General features: G+C 38.7%; 1 protein-coding gene across 2 annotated transcripts in view; it reads right to left on the bottom strand.

The window, feature by feature from the left end:
- The window catches only part of LRP12 (LDL receptor related protein 12), a 73,123-nt gene extending 53,909 nt beyond the window's left edge, over window positions 1-19,214 (bottom strand). For both annotated transcript variants that reach the window (XM_025994839.2, XM_025994840.2), the window contains exon 1: window positions 18,449-19,214. In XM_025994839.2, the coding sequence (XP_025850624.2) occupies window positions 18,449-18,527 (79 nt within the window). In that variant the 5' untranslated portion in view covers window positions 18,528-19,214. The remainder of the gene's footprint in view (window positions 1-18,448) is intronic.
- Between the last annotated feature and the right edge of the window lie 245 nt (window positions 19,215-19,459).

Here is a 19,459-nt window from a genome sequence, read left to right as displayed (position 1 = left end):
TTTAAGTGTCCTAAGAGCAGAGAAAATATTATCCTTCTCTTTCTACTTTTTCTCTTTCTCCCTGCCTTCCTATTCCCCAACAACTATCTTCCAGTTTCTGACACAGTTAGGTCTCAGTAAATGTTGGTTTAATGAATCAAGATTATCAGATTTTGAAATGAAGCATGAAACACTCTATATAATTAATAATTTGGTTTCATGTTATAGTTTTCTCAGACACTAACAGGAAAGAAAAGGATGGAAAAATATGCACAGGAAGACAGGCATCCCTTCATTAGAGAATGAAGTTAGAAAACCACAAGGGGGAAGCAAGATTTCAGATCCAACTGTTCACTTGGTGCTTTAGAGCACTATTCCTTATCATTGCCCTTCAATATGTAAAATTTTTAGTAAATGATGGTTCAAAGCTCATGAGTAGCTTCAGTTTTCAGATTGCAAAGGACTATTCTGTTAGCTTTAGCAACTTGTTGGGGAGGTGTGGGGAGACACCAGACCTAAGGCTTGATGCTTTTACCATTTTTGATCTTCAATAATTCCTGGGCTCTTAACAGCTTATAGCTCATCAATCTAATGAATATGTTTAAGGAATTCTTTTTTCTCTGAGCAAATGGTTAGCTCTTTATTTAAGTCCACAAAAGCTCATCTCATAACTTCCTCTTTCACAGAATCTTAAAATAATGCCTTGCAGTTTATTCAGTTTATTCTGTCAGCTTGGCATTTCCCTAGGGAAGTATCATACATGAAATTGAGGATTATCCTTTTCACATAACTGTAAAAAATTATGCAGCATTATAAACATCTCTGATATATTGGTATGGTATGTTTCTCCAAGGGAACAAAGACAAAAAAATATTTCTACCTAGTATGTATTAGTGGCTATACTATGTACTTTCACAAATTTTAATTTGTTTAATCATCAGAACAAATATTTGAGGTAGGTATTACCTCTAGTTTACAAATGAAGGACCTAAATTTTAGAAAAAGTAACTCACTTAAGGTGACACAGCTATGAAATAGTACCCAAACCAAGGTGCGTCTTAAAAAGATCATACATTTAACTCCCCCACAATATTTTCCAAAATATAAATGGGTCCTGTTTTGGATAATAATTTCATCAAGTACAGAGCACTTTCTTAATATACATCCTTTAATTTTAAAACAATCTCAGGAGTAACTGATATTCTCATTTAATGGCCCAGGAAGTTGAGATTTAGCCTTTAGCTGAACTAAAATCTCACAGCCACTGAAGAGTAGAATGGTGTATAGAATACCAGGCTCTTCTACTAAGACCAGAAGATACAGTTTCATCCTTGATAGATGCTCCTCTATTAATGATGTTTAAATACAGTGGGACAGGAGAAGGCCAAGGATGTGCATACATTGACAAGGATTCCAAGAGATGAGAGAATTCTAAAAAGATAGGTCAGTAATAGTTAAAAGCAACATAGAAGGCAATTCTAAAATCTACTGCAGCTAGTATATAATGATGATACAATGATACAGTGCAAAGTGTATGAGCCTTGACATCAGACTCTTGAGTTTGACTTTTCTGCCTTTGCTACTTATTTTCTTTTGTATGTTTGTGTGAAGTATGTTAAAATACATGCCACATATCATTTCACCTCTATATGCATCTTCAATATGAATCTCTAAAAATACAGACATTCTCTCACCCAACTTCAATACTATTACTTTAACAATTAATTTTAACAAAATTAATAACTCTTGGTATCATTTAATCTAGCCAGGCCATAATTAGACTTTCCTGGTTGTCTCATAAATGTTTTTGTTTTTTTTTACAGTTGAAGCAGGATTCAAAGTCTCAATGTTTCATTTGGTGTATTTAAGTCTCTCTTAATCTAGAGTGATACTCCCTTATTTTCCATAGCAGACTGGTTTCAGAAACTAGATCAGATGTCCTTTAAGAGGCTGCTTTTCTATGGTGTCGCTTAACTTTGTTCATCTAGTTCAAGGATTGGCAGACTTCTTCTGTAAAAGGGCCAGATAGTAAATATTTTAGGCTCTGTGGGTCATACAGTCTCTGTGGCAACTACTCAACTCTGACACTGTGGCATGAAACAGCCATAGACAATACTTAAATGCACCACACTGGTTGTATTTGAATAAAACATTGTGAAACAAAACAAAACAAAACAAAACAAAACAAAACAAGGCAGCAGGCTGCTTTTAAACAGTTCAAAGGCCATGGTTCCCAACTCTTGCTATAGAAGGTTGATTTGACACAGGTTCAACATTTTTGGCTGGAATACTTCAGAGGTTATGCTTTATAGATACCACATTAGGACGTGCACACTATTTCCTTGCCTTTCTTTTCATGAGACTGAGACTAATCAATAGGTAAAGGTAGGGCAACCTGATTCCTCCATCATAAAGTTCCCACATAACCATTTGTCTAATAGTGTCATTTACTGATGATTAGACTAAACAAATTATTTTATCAGGGGCTGCAAAATGATTTTCTAATCCTGCAATTCTTTATACATTCATTACCTGAAATTCTGCAAAAAATTTTTTTAAAAAATGTTATTTGCTTAGCCTGAAACACAATTCACACAGAAAAAGTAATGTATGTATGTATGTGTATATATATATATATATATATATATATATATATATATATATATATAAAGCATTTAAAGCACTGACTAGCATATAGTAAGTACTCAATAAAAATTGGGTATTATTTTTATTTTTGACATTTGAAAACACTCCAACCTTTGACCCAGTAATTCTACTTTTATGATTTAACCACAAGGAAAATAATAAAAATTAAGATAAATATTAACAAAGACATGTCTATTACAGTATTTATAAATATGAACAAAACCATACACAATCTAACGTTCAACATTACAGAAATAGTTTATGACAAAAAGTGATATGGAAAAATGCCCAATATCTATGTCAAGTAATACCAATAAACCCATCAGCCAAGAACTACCATTTCTACTAGTCAGGGAGGAATGCTCATTTCATTGCACTCTAACCACATGTTGGTTTTTCTGTCCTTATTAAACATTTTGAACACTTAACAGAAGTTTGATTTTTACATATTTACTAAATTAGTATGTGATACTTACTAGCGATTTCTTTGTAAAGTTAATTTTAATTTCTAATTTTATTACCCATCCAATTACCATTTCTATAAACTCTGTTTTGTCCATCTACTGAGGAAAGAATAAAATGAATATTTTATGTAGAAAGTATTTGCTTAAGTTATTTAATAGGCTCATAAAAAACCTTGAGGGTAGGTAGCATAAAATCCAATAATCCAGCATCTTGCCATTTAGAAATCTCAATTAATAGCAAGCCAAAATTAATTCAGAAAACACTAATGATCTGGTATCTTTTGCTCATCTATCAGCACACAAGCAGATGAGTTCCAGTAATGAATTTAAAAGAGCAAATGTATCATAAATTAATCAGTTTGCAATACAGCACATTTACTTAAACCTTTAGAGAGGTTTAAGTAAAACTACAAAGAAGCTGCTGTAGAACATAACAGTTAAGAGCACAGATTCTAGAGCCAAGCTATCTTCCACTTACTAATTATATGAACTTGGCTAAAATACTCAAATTTCTCTGTATCTCAGGTTCCTTATTTATCAAATGATAGTATCCAGGCTGATAAGGTTGTTATGAGAAGAAAGTGAGTGTGTGTATATACATACATGTACACACACCGTATATACAGATACACCGTGATTAGAATACTTCCCAGCACACAGTAACTGCTACCTGTTTGCTACTGATACAAAAATGAGTTTATAAATCAGTCTCTTTGTCTCTTGCTATTTCATATAGTATAGCTTGCTATTCAAATACTATACTGTATTGCAACTATTTAAAAATATTTCTACTTTAATAACCCATTCACAATCTGGGTGATTGAGGTATGACTTTTTAAAAAAAGACCCTAATGATGTATCAGATATATCTTTTAAAAGGGAAACAATCAATATAGATCACAAATATCACAACTTTATAGAGGTTTACAAGCTACTACAGCAGTGCTTCTCAAACTTGAATATAAAGAAATCACCTTGGGGATCCCTGGGTGGCTCAGTGGTTTAGCGCCTGCCTTTGGCCTGGGGCGTGATCCTGGAGACCCGGAATCCAGTCCCGCATTGGGCTCCCTGTATGGAGCCTGCTTCTCCCTCTGCCTCTCTCTCTATGTCTATGTCTATCATGAATAAATAAAAAATCTTTAAAAAAAAATAAAGAAATCACCTGTGAATCTTGTTAAAATGGAGATTCTAATTCAGCATCTAGGGTAGCCTGAGACTCTGCATTTCTAACAAGTTCCCAGGTAGTACCAATGCAGCTAGTTCACAAATGGCACTAGCAGGGGTCATGAATGAGACTTAAGGAATTTTGGAATCACACAATATCATATACGAAATCCTCTGTGAATGTGCTTACGTGGATTATTTTCTGAGGAAAGGACCCACAGTTTTTATAATCTCAGAGGAGGGATGTGAGTAGGGGAAAGGGCAAGTACAGAGTAAGAGAATTCACAGGAAAGGTAGGAAAGACAAATGTCTGTTCCAGAGCTAATTGAAAAAAACCAAAATTGTCATTATAAAAAAGTAAAATTATTTGTAAAGACAAATACTTTATATTTTGTACAACAGACAATTATTACTTAGACTATCTGAAGAATCATAGATCATTCTAAATTATAGACAATTAATTATATTGTAGACAATTATAACTTAGAAGATTACGCTGAAGAATCTTTAAATTCGAGAATAAAAACATAAGGATATAAAACTCTAAGAAATAAAAAAACAAAGCCAAGATATATAATATTCACTTAATAGGAGTTCCAAAAGTAGAGACTTTATCTGATAATGGAGTTAAAATACACATATGTACATATACATAACATATACAACATATGTATAAACCTATCTTTCCAATACACATCTAGATATGTTCAGATAAAGTGACTACCAAACACCAAACAGTAATAATGATTGAAGATACATACATAAACACATACTGGTGAAAACTGTAAACTCCAAAAGGAAATTATTACAAGCTTCCAAAGGAACAAAGGAATGAGAATCAAAATGGCAACCTAAAGTTACAAGATGATAAAGTAAATCTAGATAGAATTCTGAACAGAAAATACCGAAATCTGGAAAGCCCTCCTCAAGGCAAGGCATTATTTAAGTGTAAAGACAAAATAAAGAAACATTTTCAGCTGTGTATACCTAAATACACACACACACACACACACACACAACCAATACATGTTTCCTAGGGGGAGAGAGAATACAATTCAAGAAGCCCTTTAGCAAAATTTAAAAAACCAAACTAATTAGAGACTCCAAGAAAAATAATATGGAACAAAGAAAAGCAAAGGGAGAGGGAGAAGGAAACGTAAGAAACCAAAATAATTAAGAATGGGGATGTAAACTGTAATGTAATTAATTTGGGGAATATTTTAATATATTTTTGGCTTTATTATGTAAAATCTCAAACATGCACAAAATAGAACAGAAAGAACAGTACGTTCTCATGTATCATTTTCCCATATATCTGATAAGGGGTTAATATCCACAATATATAAAGAATTCTTACAACTCAATAAAAAGATAATTCAACCAATTAAGAAATGGCAAAGGATTTGAACATACATCCACAAATGGCCAATAATGAAAAAAACCTCAATACTACTACTCATTAAAAAAATGCAAATCAAAACCATATTAAGATACCACTTTATACCTATAGGGATGCCTATAATAATAAAAAGATGGTCAATAACAAGCATTGGTGAAGATGTAGAGAAACTGGTACTCTTTTATATATTTCTGGTAGGATGGTAAAATTGCACAACCATTCGGAAAACAGCATGGCATTTCCTCAGAAAGGTAAATGTAGAATTACCAAAAGACCCAGCTACTCTATGCATATACTCGAGACAACTGAAAACATGTCCATGCAAAAAAAAAAAACACAAAACCAAAAAACCATGTACATAAATATTCAAAGCTACATTATTCTTAAAAACTGGAAACTCAAATATTTGTCAACTGATGAGTAGATAAACAAAACGTGGTTTATCCAATCAATGAAATACCATTTGACTGTAAAAAGGAATGAAGTACTTATTCATGGTAGAACATGGATGAATCATGAAAACAAACTAGATGAAATAAGTCAGACATATAAGATTACATATTATATGATTCCAGTTAAATGAAATGTCCAGATTATAGGCAAATCTTTAGTGACTTAAAGCTAATCAGTGGTTGCTAAACGCAGGGGAGGGAAAAGTGGTGGTGACTGTTAATATGTACAGGGTTTCCTTATGGTTTTGAAAATATTCTAGAATCAGATAATGATAATAGTTGGGATAACCCTGTGAACATACAAAAAAACAACTGAATTATACACTTAAAAAGTTTGGACTTCATTGTATCAAACTGTTATTTTAAAAAAACATAACAAACCCATGCAAATATGATCACTTAATCTTTCACAAAGGTACAAATCCTAATCTTCCAGTTCAATGGAAAAAAGGACAATCTTTTAAACAAATGGTGTTGAAACTGATTTTTATTTGCAAAAATGGAGCCTCTTAAAATTTGCACCTTATAATAAATACATTCAAAATGAATTTTTTTAAAAAGATTTTACTTATTTATTTGAGAGAGAAAGAGAGAGAACATGAGCACGAGGAGGGGCAGAGGGAGATGTAGACTCCCCACTGAGCAGGGAACCCAACATGGGGCTCAATCCCAGGATCATGACGTGAGCCTAAGGCAGATGCCCCTCAAAATGGATCTTACACGTAAATGTATAACATAAAAATAAAACTTTAAAAAAAAATAAGAGAAAATCTTCATGATATGGGATTACATAAAGTATTTTAGAAATGACACCAAAAGCGCAATTCATAAATAAAAAATTGATAAATTTAATTTCAGCAACTAAAAAACTTTTGTTTTGCCCTCTATCCTTCAAATGTGAATTCATCTCCGGTAAGGTATCTAATTGGCTTATTTAAGGACCATTTATAAGAAGGGATCTACTTCTTACAGGCTCATCTCTATTACCTTGCTAAGAGAAACAAAGCTTAACCACACAAGGAATGAAACCTTTCTCCTGTCAGCAGGACAAATCTTTTAACTATCCCTTTTCTATTATACAGTTCATAAACACTCTCCTCTCCTAATCTTAAAAACTGAAATAACAAGGACCATAATAATGAAATCTTTTACATTGTTCCTGACCACTGAAATCAACAAAAACAAAAATGTTTACAAATACATCTATAAGATTAGGGATTAGATCTGAAAATCGGGTAGAGAGAGGGAAGGTTAGTTTACAGGAGAAAGAAAAGGAGAGGAGGGAGGAAGAAATTTAGGACTATGCATTGATCTCATAAATATGAACACAAAGTCTAAAAAAAAAAATACTGAATGTATTCCAGCAGACTGCATCATTACCAACTTGTTACGGCCTATTATATAAATGTAAAAATAGTTCAACATTAAGAATCACATGAATGTAATTTGCTCCATTCATGGATAAAGAAATTCACTTACTCAAGTTTTATCTGGCATTATGCTAGGTATGTTTCACTTGCATACTTCAGCCCTCATAAACATCTTATGATCATCTTGGAAATGAAAAAACTTATGTGACAAAATTAAATACCTATTCTCAAAAACTTATTAATACAGGAGCTGAAAATCTCTAACTTGATTAAAAATAACAGAAACCTATAGTAAATATCACACTTAACAAAAAAGAAAAAGAAAAATGAGGTAGAGAACCCTTAAAGGTGTAATAGATATCAACAATTGCAGAGTATAGACCTTATTTGGATCCTGATCCAGTGTTTAAAAATTCCTGTTTATATGACAACCACTGCCATATATACATTGCTAGATATTTGATGATAATTAGGAATTGTTAATGTTTTAAGTGTGATAATGGTACCAAGTTTTTTTTTTTAAGCCCTCACATCTTAAAGATACATAGTAAAATATGAATAAACTAGATGTTTGGGATTTGCTTCAAAATCATTTGTATTTAGGGACTGAGTACAAGTCTAAATAAAACAAGGCTGGCCATATAATGATGATTTGTTGAATCTGGATATTGGGTCTACCAGGTTAATTACCACTAGTTTCTCTACTTCTGAATATGTTTAGAATTTTCAAAGTACAAAGTTTTAAAACTTTTTATTTTATTTTTTAATACTTTATTTATTTGAGAGAGAGAAAGAGAGCACAAGCAGAAGGAGTGGTAGAAGGAGAAGCAGACTCCCTGATGAGCAGGGAGCCGCAAGGCAGGGCTAGGCCCCATGACCCTAACTAAGATCATGGCAAACGCTTTACTGTCTGAGCCACCCAGGCGCCCCTTAAAACTGTTTTTAATTAGCAAACACAAAGGAAAAACAAAAAACAAAAGTAAAAAACCAAGCACTAGAGAGAATATAAATTATCAGAAAACTTTCTATAGATAGCATTATCGAACACTGTTCTATTTTTAAAAATTTTTATTACTTAACTTTTAATTGAGACATATACATAAACACACTAATTGAAAGTTTACAGTTCAATAAGCAATCGCGATAAAACTCCATTATCTGTGTTAACTACCACTTAGGTCAAGAAGTAGCACACGACCAGCAGCCCAAAAGCTACCCTGGTAATCAGTTCTGTCAATGACAACCTCCCCCTTTCCCATCAATAGGTAACAACTCAATCTTGTATTCTAACGTCTTAGGTTCTAACAACATAGTATCTTAAAATTTTGTGTCTGACTTCTTTTGATCAACATGTGAAATCCACCCCTGCTACAGGTACCAGTAGTTGGTTATTTTTCATTACTTTATAAGCAAGTTATTCTCAAAATGTGGTCACTGGATTCCTGGGACTCTCCAAGACCCTTTCAGAGTTTAACAGAATAAAGTTCACTGAGTTATGATTTCAGATTCCATGCTGCAACTAAATTTTTTTTTTTCTTAAAAAACTACTTGTCAAGGTCTGGTGTAGCATCAAAGAATATTCACATTTACCTGAAAAGGCTACTAAAATGTTTCTCCCTTTACAGTAACACATTTATATGAGGCAAGATTTCTTCCTATACTTCAACCAAAACATGTCACAACAGACTGACTGCAGAGACAGACACGAGAAATCAGGTGTCTTCTATTAAGCCAGACATTAAATCACAAAAATGTATAGCAACACCATGCTTCTCACTAATTTTTGTTTGTTTGGGAAAATATAGTTGTCATTTTACATATTTTTATTTAATATATGCTATTTATGATCACACATAATAGCTTTCTTCTTGTCGTTTTAAATGTAAGTGTGGAGTCCTGAGATCTAAAAGTTTGAGGACTGTTGCTGTGCAGTTTTCTCTTATGCTAATGCACCATAATCAACTCATCCATTCTACTGGGGACGGACAGAGGGGCTGTTTTTCACCTGGGACTATAACAAGTAAGGATGCTATGAATAATCTTGTACATATCTTTTGGCACACATTATGTACTCACTTTTCTTGAGTTTATACCTTGGAGTAGAATTCCTAGATCACAGGGCATGTTTACATTCGACTTTAACAGACACTGACTTTTTTCCAAAGTGTCTATTAAACATTTGAAATGTGGTTAGTCTATTAAGATGGGCTATAGGTATAAAATTTATACTGGATTTTGAAGACTTCAATATTAAAAACTTTACAGAATATTTCAGTAATTATTTTCTATTGATTACATGTCAAAATGATAGTATTTTAGATATACAGTGTTCAGTTAAATACTGACATTAATGACATGTCTCTCTTTTTTTTTTAAATATGGCTAGTAGAAAATTTAAAACTATGTATATGACTTGTATTTGAGGCTCACATTATATATCTATTGGGCAGTGCTGCTACGTGGGGAAATAGATGTAAAAGAGGCCAATATCAATACTGTATATAAGAAGTCTTAGATGCTCCTGAGAAGGGCACCTTTTTAGGAAGACTGCCCAAAAGGAGTAACATCCAAAGGCAGGCCAGAGGACAGGCAAGAGTTAGCCTAGTGAAGAAAGTGATACAAGAAGGAAGGTAAGGCAGCCCCGGTGGCTCAGTGGTTTAGCACCACCTTCAGCCCAGAGCAGGATCCTGGAGACCCGGGATGGAGTTCCATGTCGGGCTCCCTGCATGGAGCCTGCTTCTCCCTCTGCCTGTGTCTCTGCCTCTCTCTCTCTCTCTCTGTCTCTGTCTCTGTCTCTAATAAATAAATAAAAATCTTAAGGAAAAAAAAAAAAAAAGAAGGAAGGTAAAGCCAGGCAGAGAGAGGGCAGGGCACAGAGTATGCAAAGGCCAGGAGACAAGAGAAATATGTTTAGAATGGCAGAAATATGGTGGAGGGTATGGGAATGATGAGGAGAAGTAACAAGAGACAAGAAAGGAAAAACTAGTTTGATCATAGAGGGCCTAGTGAGTTATGCCTGTATTTTAGGAACAGGAAACTACTGTTGGGTTTTAAGCAAGAAAATTACATAATGATATCTGTACTTTAGAAAAGCCACTCTGGCTGCTTCTATGTATATGACTGAATCTGAACAAGACTAGAGTCAAGATTAGTTGGGAGCTGTTAAAATAATGTAGACAAAAAAACAATGGGTCTCTATAGAAAGAGAGAACTGCAATAGAGAGATATGTACCTTAGGAAAATCACTGTTCTCAATTTCAGTTTCTGCTATACTTACCCCATGGATACTCAGAATTCAAGCAAAGCATTTCTTAGTAAAGGTGTTCTGTATTCTAAGTCTTGGTAAAAAGCTCTAGTGTCAGTAGAACAGGCATTAATAATTTCAAGAAATTGAATTCTATTTCAGAATATACTCAATCCAAAGATTCATCTTTTCTCCAACTTATTAACGTAAAACCTAAATGATGCTTTAATAATTAGTGAAATTAAGTCAGATAAGAAAGGGCTTACTTTCTTACGTTTAAAAGGCAAATCCCAACTACTAAACATGGTACTGTGCTCCATTTAATCAATTCAATGTTAAAAGATTAGCACCATTCCCTATTTCTCTAAAAATGGAAATGTAAGTGAATTAAGGGTAGATAACAAGTTACTCTCATTCAGCGGTATGAACATAAGTGTAGAGCAATTTCACTTCTCACCAAACTGATCCTAGTAGAGCACTGAGTTATTGAATACTAAAGAGTCAACCAGAAAACTATTCTGTCAGCTTCATTTATTTTGAGGTTTCAGGATCTTCTAAAGTTGTATCTTCCATAAATAAACAATCCAGGGGAATAAAAATTAAAAGGTCACTTTCCCCCCAAATTTCTGACATTCTCTAATCTACCAATACATCCTTGCCTCTTCTAAGATACAAAGCAATCTTTAATTGACCACTTAATATAAAGCATTTAACTTGGGCAAAAAGGTCTTTAAATATAACTTTTATCCTACCCTTTGCTTCTTGCCTCAAATACTCTTAAAACACTGTAGAAAATTATGTTCTATAACTTATTTCATTGACAACAATGATAGTCCTTAGAACTGAGTTCTCCGCAGGACATTTGTTAAGCCTCTCCCCTTATAACTGAAATCCTCATTCCTTCTTGCCATGTGTTGTTGTACAGCTGTTCACCACAATATCCCTTCTTGCGTTGTGTGTTCTTAGCCTTTTCTTTTCTAGATTAAATAACAGAAATTTCCTAAGGGTCTAACCTCCTCTACTGAATTGCGGAAACCAATCACCCTCAACTTTTTCTCCCATTCACTCTCATCTGATCCCATGTCATAGAGACATGTCTTCCCACCCTGAAACTTAAACTTAAAGACCTAAGTACACTGGCACCAATATTTCCTCTTCCTCCTCTGTTGTGACAAGAGAGAAGTATCCCTTTCTTTCCTATCAAAAAGGCGATCCATACTCTTCTATCAGTACTGTTACTACCTTGGTCCAAGATCCTGTGCCTCTCACTGGGAGCACAGGCAAAACCTGATCATCCCGTATCCATTCTTGTCTACTTCACAACAATCCTCCACACTGTGGACAAAAGTGACTGTTTTTAAAACCATAAATCATATTATGTCCACTTAAACCTTTTCTATAGTTACACTTAAGTAACCCAAAATCTTTACCATGGTTTCCAAAGCCCTGAGTTCCTGCCTGATTCTAAGCTCACCTTGCCACTCTCCCTTATGATCACTGTGCTCCAGTACATTGCTTTTATTCATGTACCTGTGACACCAGTTCTTCCACATCAGCACTTTCCTGATTCTGGGTCTTTCACAGGTATTTCCCAAGTACAAGGCTCTTTTCCCAATCATAATATGGTCAGCCATCCTTGAGGTCTCACAAACAACTAGACAAAGAAGTTTTCTTCTAATTACACTGTGTCTATTACTATCTCTGCCCCTTATGAGTTTCATATTATAGCTTATTTACTAGACTATCAACCTTATGAGAGCAGAAACTATGTTCATCAGGCTGTCGTGTCTTACATAGTACCAGATAAAAGCAAGTGCTCAATGAACACTTGCTAACTGAATGATGAGTGAAGAGACAGGATGAGGCTGCAATCTGGCGTAGTCTACTACTTCCTAGTGGTTTGATTTTAGATAAGCCACAACCTTTCTGAGCTTCAATTTTCTCTTCCATAGAAAAGAGACCAATACCTTATAGGATTGCTAAATGAGACCTACTGAAGATTAAATGGCAATGAATAAAGACCAAGCACAGTATCTGAACTTAATTTAATAAATGTTACAAACTTAATATAATAAATGTTAGTCTCCTTCCCTTCCTTCTATAGCTCCAACAGTGAGAATTCTTTAACCCAATTCAGTACTGAAACTAAAAATAAAGGGATAGGTCTATACACGAACCTATTGTCACATATACATAAAAACACTGATGACATGTTTTTGAACAGACAGATTAGTAACTTGTATTTACAGGATCTAATCCTATACTTTAGAAAATGGGAATAAGTAGTGTACATCTGTCACTTACTCCTCCCAAAACCAGTGGGGGTGGGGAGAGTAAGGAGAAAAAGAGAAGAAACTGGAGGGAAAGGTAACTTTAGAAATTAGAGATTAACTCAACTTCAATTCCCAAGTTTAGAACAATCTTCATTTACCTATAAAGACTTGCAGCAAGAAAAAGCCTAAACCCATTATGAAATAAAAAAATTTTCTATTTGCTTAAATCTATATAAATCTCACCTATATTTACTTACCTCATTTTTACTTTTCATTCTTTAAACCATATGGCATTGATAAAAGGTAAGAAAAAAAAAGAAAGAAAAAAATCTCAACTACAAAAACACCTCAGATCAGAAACACAAAAAGGTTTCACTGTTCCCTTAATTTCTTGATAAGCTTTAAATCGTCTAACCACAAAAGTCAAGTCTTTTCTTTCCATTCTCTAACTGCTGCTCACTTTTCAGCCTGACATTACTTTTATGTTTTTGTCAGAGATTTTACTTTCTAGGAATCTTCTAAATCATTTACCATATATCATTCAAATCTCTTCCATATTCTTTTTTTTTTAATTTTTATTTATTTATGATAGTCACACAGAGAGAGAGAGTGAGAGAGAGAGAGAGGCAGAGACATAGGCAGAGGGAGAAGCAGGCTCCATGCACCGGGAGCCCGACGTGGGATTCGATCCCGGGTCTCCAGGATCGCGCCCTGAGCCAAAGGCAGGCGCTAAACCACTGCGCCACCCAGGGATCCCTCTCTTCCATATTCTTAGAATATGGCTAGCCTCACAAAGTAGTCATTTAAATACTGATGGTCTAAATGGTCTGATAACCATTTAGAATTTTATGGAATGTGCTGTGTACCTTCATATTCTCCCCAGGATAATTTAGATTCTAAACCCAAGGAAGGGTTTATGTTAAGCAATTAATTCAGTTTTATTCAACATATTTTATGTAATCAAGCTTGACTTTTTTTAGAAGTAATTGGAATCTGGTTTAGATTTTTTTTCTCATGTTCCAGTTATTTCTACAACCTTTCTAAAATTGGAACTTCTAGTCTATCCTTAAACTGGAAATTTATAAAATGCTTCTGAGTGTTCCATAAAATTCATGAGAAAATACTTACCCATTATATATAAAATGCAAGGATAAAGAGAATATTTTATGTTACTACAACCTCTAGAACAGTACTGTGTATAGCAAAGACTTTTGACTATAATTAGCTGAAAACCAGTTTAAAGAAGAATTTTATCACAGGACAGTCAGTGGATGCCAGGAAGAGTTCTTACTGCTATCAAATGCTCTGGCAGTAAGTAGCCAGAAACTAACCATCTGCAACTCTCCAAGGCTACTGTAAAATGATCTACAAATATCACAAACATTTGAAATTACATGTTAAGGTCTCATCTAGGGCTGTATTTTTCAAACTAAGAATTTCAATCTAGGTCCAAAATTAATGAGTCCAACCAGCAAACGAAGAAAGGAAGGGTGAGAGAATGGGGGATAAACAGAAGATAACATGTTGGAGTGCATCACAAGTAGTAAGAGTATTATTTCACAATCTTTGTTTTGTCCTGTATACAGGGAGTAATATAAAATGTATTTTAAGGTTGGGTTTCAGTTAAAAAAAAAAAAGTTAGAAAGCAGTGATCTGGGACACAAACAGAAGTGGAAAAGGATAAAGCAATGGAACCATTACGATTACCAAATTATGGCTTGGGAGATGAGCCAACCAACAGCTTCTGTTGACTAGGAGACAGTTTTGGAAACCTCCATGCACTTGCAAAAGCCAGACATCTTTATGTGAGATCTGAAGAAACACCTTCTCTTATAGTACGCCTAAAACAACGCCCAGCAAAGCTCACAGTCGCTCCCACTAATGTTTTTATCCCTTCAAACTTCCAGAAGCAGAGGTCAACTTTTACTTTCTAACTCTTAGGCAATAGTTACAATAGCTAAGATACAGCAGCTCTCTAAAGATAATTATTGGTTTTTATTTTTTTTATTTGTTTGTAAGATTTTTTATCTTATTCATAGAGACAGAGACTGAGACAGAGAGAGAGAGAGAGAGAGAGAGGGAGAGAGGCAGAGACACAGGCAGAGGGAGAAGCAGGCTCCATGCAGGGAGCCTGACGTGGGACTCGATCCCAGGTCTCCAGGATCACACCCCAGGCTGCAGGCGGCGCTAAACCGCTGCGCCACGGGGGCTGCCCAATAATTATTGGTTTTTAAATAACTACTTCTAGAAAACATTAACTATATTTCCTATCACAATTTAGCATTTCAAATAAAGCTTTAACATTCAGAAAAGTAACATGGAAGTGTAAGTCACACTATTCGGCTAAAATGCTCAAATTTAATAGTCACATACATAGACCACTAAAATGGCCATATGAAGAAAATAAACACCAAAATAAACAGAATCTTTTAAAAAGATGTATGAAGTGTTTCAAAGATTCAAGATGCAACTTGGAGCCATTTAATATTGCCATTAATGGATAAGAGTCATTCTGTGAAGACTTAGAATTACAACTGCCTAAATATTGGCCAACCTGTTTTTTTCCACAGTCTATGCTAAGGGTTACTATGAACACTCAGTTGTTGTTTTTTAATTTAATTTATTTGAGACAGAGAGAGAGAGAGGGAGAGCGCATGCATGTGCACACAGGAACCCACGTCAAAGCCTGGGTGGTGGCCAGGGTGGGGGTGGGGTAGGGTAGGGTGGGGGTTGGGGGGCGGGCAGAAGGAGAGGGACAAGCAGACTCTTCCCTGAGCACAGACCACAACGTGAGGCTTGATGCCCCAACACTGAGATCATAACCTGAGCTGAAATCAAGAGTCTGAAGCTTAACTGACTAAGCCACCTAGGAGACCCTGAACACTCATTTGTTTTAAGAAGGATTTATAATTATTTTTGAAGCCACTTTAAAAAAAAAAAAAAATAACAGGGACACCTGGGTGGCTCAGCAGTTGAAGGTCTGCCTTCGGCCAGGGAGTGATCCCAGAGGCCCAGGATTGAGTCCCACATCGGGCTCCCTGCATGGAGCCTGTTTCTTCTCTCTCTGCCTGTGTCTGTCTCTGCCTCACTCTCTCTCTGTCATGAATAAGTAAGTAAATAAATAAATAAATAAATAAATAAATAAATAAATAAATCTTTAAAAAACAAAACACTTTTTGATGCATAAGGAAGGGACAGTCTCTTAAATCACAGATCATATCTGTTCTAAAGACCTGCAGTGATGGATATTTCTCTGGACGCATCCACTATTCCTCACAACTAGTGCATATTCAAGTTAAACAAACCCCACTACTGTTATAGAAGCACATCCCCCCGTATTAGTATTATTGTTAAAGCTTCCCCCCCCCCCTCATATAAACCCACATATGGCTGGAGAGACAGAAGAGGACAAAAGTGCAGCTATAAAGAGAATTTCCCCCAGTTGCAGGGTGAAGGGTACCTTTAATCTCTGCTCACATAGTTTAATGTTCTGCCTGGCTCACTACCTCCTTTTTTCTTATACTTTGAAACTTGCTGTGGTTTGAGACATCAACGCTGGCACAATTACTTGCTAGTTTTATAACATGGTCCCACACTGTTGGAAAAGGAGTTTCATTCTTTGCCTACTAACAATTCCTCACTGAACACAGATTCCAAAAAGATAAATCTTTGATAAGCACCTACCAGAAAGTCGTTTTGTGTACAAGTACAAAAGAATGTACCAAGACAAATTACAGGGTTCACAGCCTCTTATCCCTGGAGGCAAAAAGACTTCTAGTTCAAACACTAATGACACAGGTTTTAATGAAAGAGCTAAAAGAGCTCATTTATTTATCCATTCTGATCAGACATCACACTAAGATTAAATTCTGACTATAGTAGAGGACAAAGCAGGACACTTCTAATCACCCTAGATTAAAGATGCCTTTCTGCTTTCTTCTTTCTTCTGAGCGATTACACCAAACCTAGAGCAGAACTATACCCACCTTCAGGCTAGAATAAACAACAAAATAGCTTACTGATCTCTGGTGTAGACCCAAACCCACAAGTCATCAGGCAAGTAGGGATCACAACGACTTGATGCAACTGACACACAAAAGTCATGCACAGGGTTTTCTGATCACACAGAAACACACCACAGGCAATTACCACATCGAATGTGGATCACACCTTTCTCCACCCCAAACAAAATGAATAATACGTTAATCGGGTCAGGTGGCAAGCAATACATTTTAAATCACACTGAAAAACTATTTTTTGGTTGTCCGTAAATGTTATGTTCATGAGGTTCATTTACTGTGATTTCTCAGGTCTTAAAAGTAACCATCGTTCAACTCCACAGATAAATGCTTTCAAAAGAGGTAAGTACTTGCTGGTGAATTACATGTTGCCTTAACTCCATCACCACACCGTCAGTGGAATGAGTGTTTGTGGCAGGCGACTTGGACGTTTTGTAAGTGAAATTTACCAAAGAATGATAGCTTCTCATTACTTCCTCCTGAAGAAATAAAAAAACGCCATTCTAAGGAGTAAAGGTTCACCGTGTTCCCCGAAACACCTTTTCAATGCGTTTCCCTGATAAACTAACAACGATGAAGCCAGAAGTGGAGCTCCAGTCTCGAGCAATGAAAGCTCTTTCTAATTAATTCCATTTAGCTCTAGTTCAGACTCTGATGTAACATAAAGCTTAGTCTTCACACAGGCTTCAGCTTTCCCTTAGCCTCAAAGGAGTATGTGCAACGCAATCCACAGACTGGAATGAAGCAACAGTGACAACATTAGCGGCCAATGATGGATGGAATGACAAATGAACCAGGAGTCAGGGCAGACATGTACACCCTAAGGGAGAGTCTGAGGTGGGGCTGGAAACTATTTTCTGGCCTCCTCCCGCGCGCTGCTTCTGGGGAAGGGACGGGATCCAGCACGCCCGGGCTCGGCAGAGCCTCGGCCTCCCAGTGGGAAGAGAGCAGCAGGCGGCTTTCGCAGGGAGTGGGGAGGATGGGGGGTTGGCACGGCGGGAATTTCGCTGGGGAGAGAACTTCCTGACCCCGGGAGGGTCGGGGGTGGCAGGTCCGTCCCGACCGCGGCGAGGGCGACCCCCGCCCCCTCCTCGCAGTCCCACCTCTGTGTGTGCGAGGACCGTGCACGGGGCGGTGGGGCCCGGGTCGGGCAGTCCGCGTCCGCCCCCGCCCCCGCCCGCGCCCCCGCCCGCGCCCGCGCCCCCGCCCGCGCCGGACTCCCTCCGCCGGGACGCCCAGAGCCCTCTCGCGCAGCCCCGAGGGCTGGAGGCGGGCAGCGGGCGAAAGCATCTGCGCGGTGGGCACCCCCGGCACGTCCACCCCTCGCCGGCTCTTTGTCCCGCCGGCGGCCGGGGGCTCTCCCCGTCCTGGAGGCCTCGGGGCCCAGGGTCGCCCCAGCTTTGTTCGGTCAGCGGGGCGCAGGGACGCGGACACTCACCGTACGCTCCGGAGAGGAAAAGCAAGACCAACGCAGACCTCCACCGCGGAGACGCTTTTGTGCTCCAGCGACGGGCCATAACCACGGCAGATGGAGGGAGCGAGGAGGAGATGGAGGAGGAGGAGGAGCCGGGGCCAGACGCCGCCGCCACCGAGCCCCCGGCTGCTCCCTGCGCGCTCCGCGGCGGCGGGAGGGGGAGGGGAGGGGCCGCCGCCGCCGCCGCCGCCGCCCGCGCTCCCTCCCTCGGGCCCTCCCTCAGCAGCGCGCCGGCTCCCACCCCGGGCGGCGCGAGAGCCCTACGCGGGGCGGCCCTCCCGGGGACAGGGGGAGGCCGAGCGCGCCCAGGCGCGAGGCGAGGGGGCGGCGGAAGCGCGACTCCGGCCTCGCGCCGCACAGGCTGGCCGGCGCCGCCACCCGCCAGACGGAGCGCGAGCCGGGACCCGCGCTCATCCGTGCGATCGGCGATCACCTGGCCCGCCTGCCTTGGTGCCCGCCCCGCGCTCCGCCGGGCTTTCCCAGTCTCGGGGCTGGGTCCTCCGCGCCTGGAGCCCCAGGAGTAAGGCAGTGCCAATCGATGAGCGAGCACGCGAACGCCGGCCGCCGGGTTCCCGAAGAGCTGGGGCGCGGGGGCCCGCAGCCGAGCTCCGCTGCAGTCCGAGGCCTGCTGGCTGCCCCTGCGGGGGGCGCGAGCACCAGCTGGGAGGCTGAGGATGGCCGCGCTTGCGGGAAGAGTGGGTGAACGGAGGCTAGGAACTTGGGAGCTGTCTCCGCTACCGCTGCGTGCCTCGGCTTAAAATCGGCAGGGAGCTGGGGCGGGGGGGCGGGGGGGGCGGGCAGTGAGCGCCGCGGTCCGCGGCCGCCGCCGTGCGAGCCCGCACGCCCAGGCTCGAGGTGCCCGCGCGAGGCCAGCAAGGCTGGCGTGCGGTGCGCTTCCAGGCTGGGGCGAAGGCGGCGGGCTGGGGGCGGGCTGGGGGCGGGCTGGGGGCGGGCTGGGGCGCAGGGCTGCGGGAA

This window comes from Vulpes vulpes, chromosome 13 (assembly GCF_048418805.1).
Source record: "Vulpes vulpes isolate BD-2025 chromosome 13, VulVul3, whole genome shotgun sequence".
Classification (NCBI taxonomy): domain Eukaryota; kingdom Metazoa; phylum Chordata; class Mammalia; order Carnivora; family Canidae; genus Vulpes; species Vulpes vulpes.
This window is presented reverse-complemented; position numbering and strand designations above follow the sequence as displayed.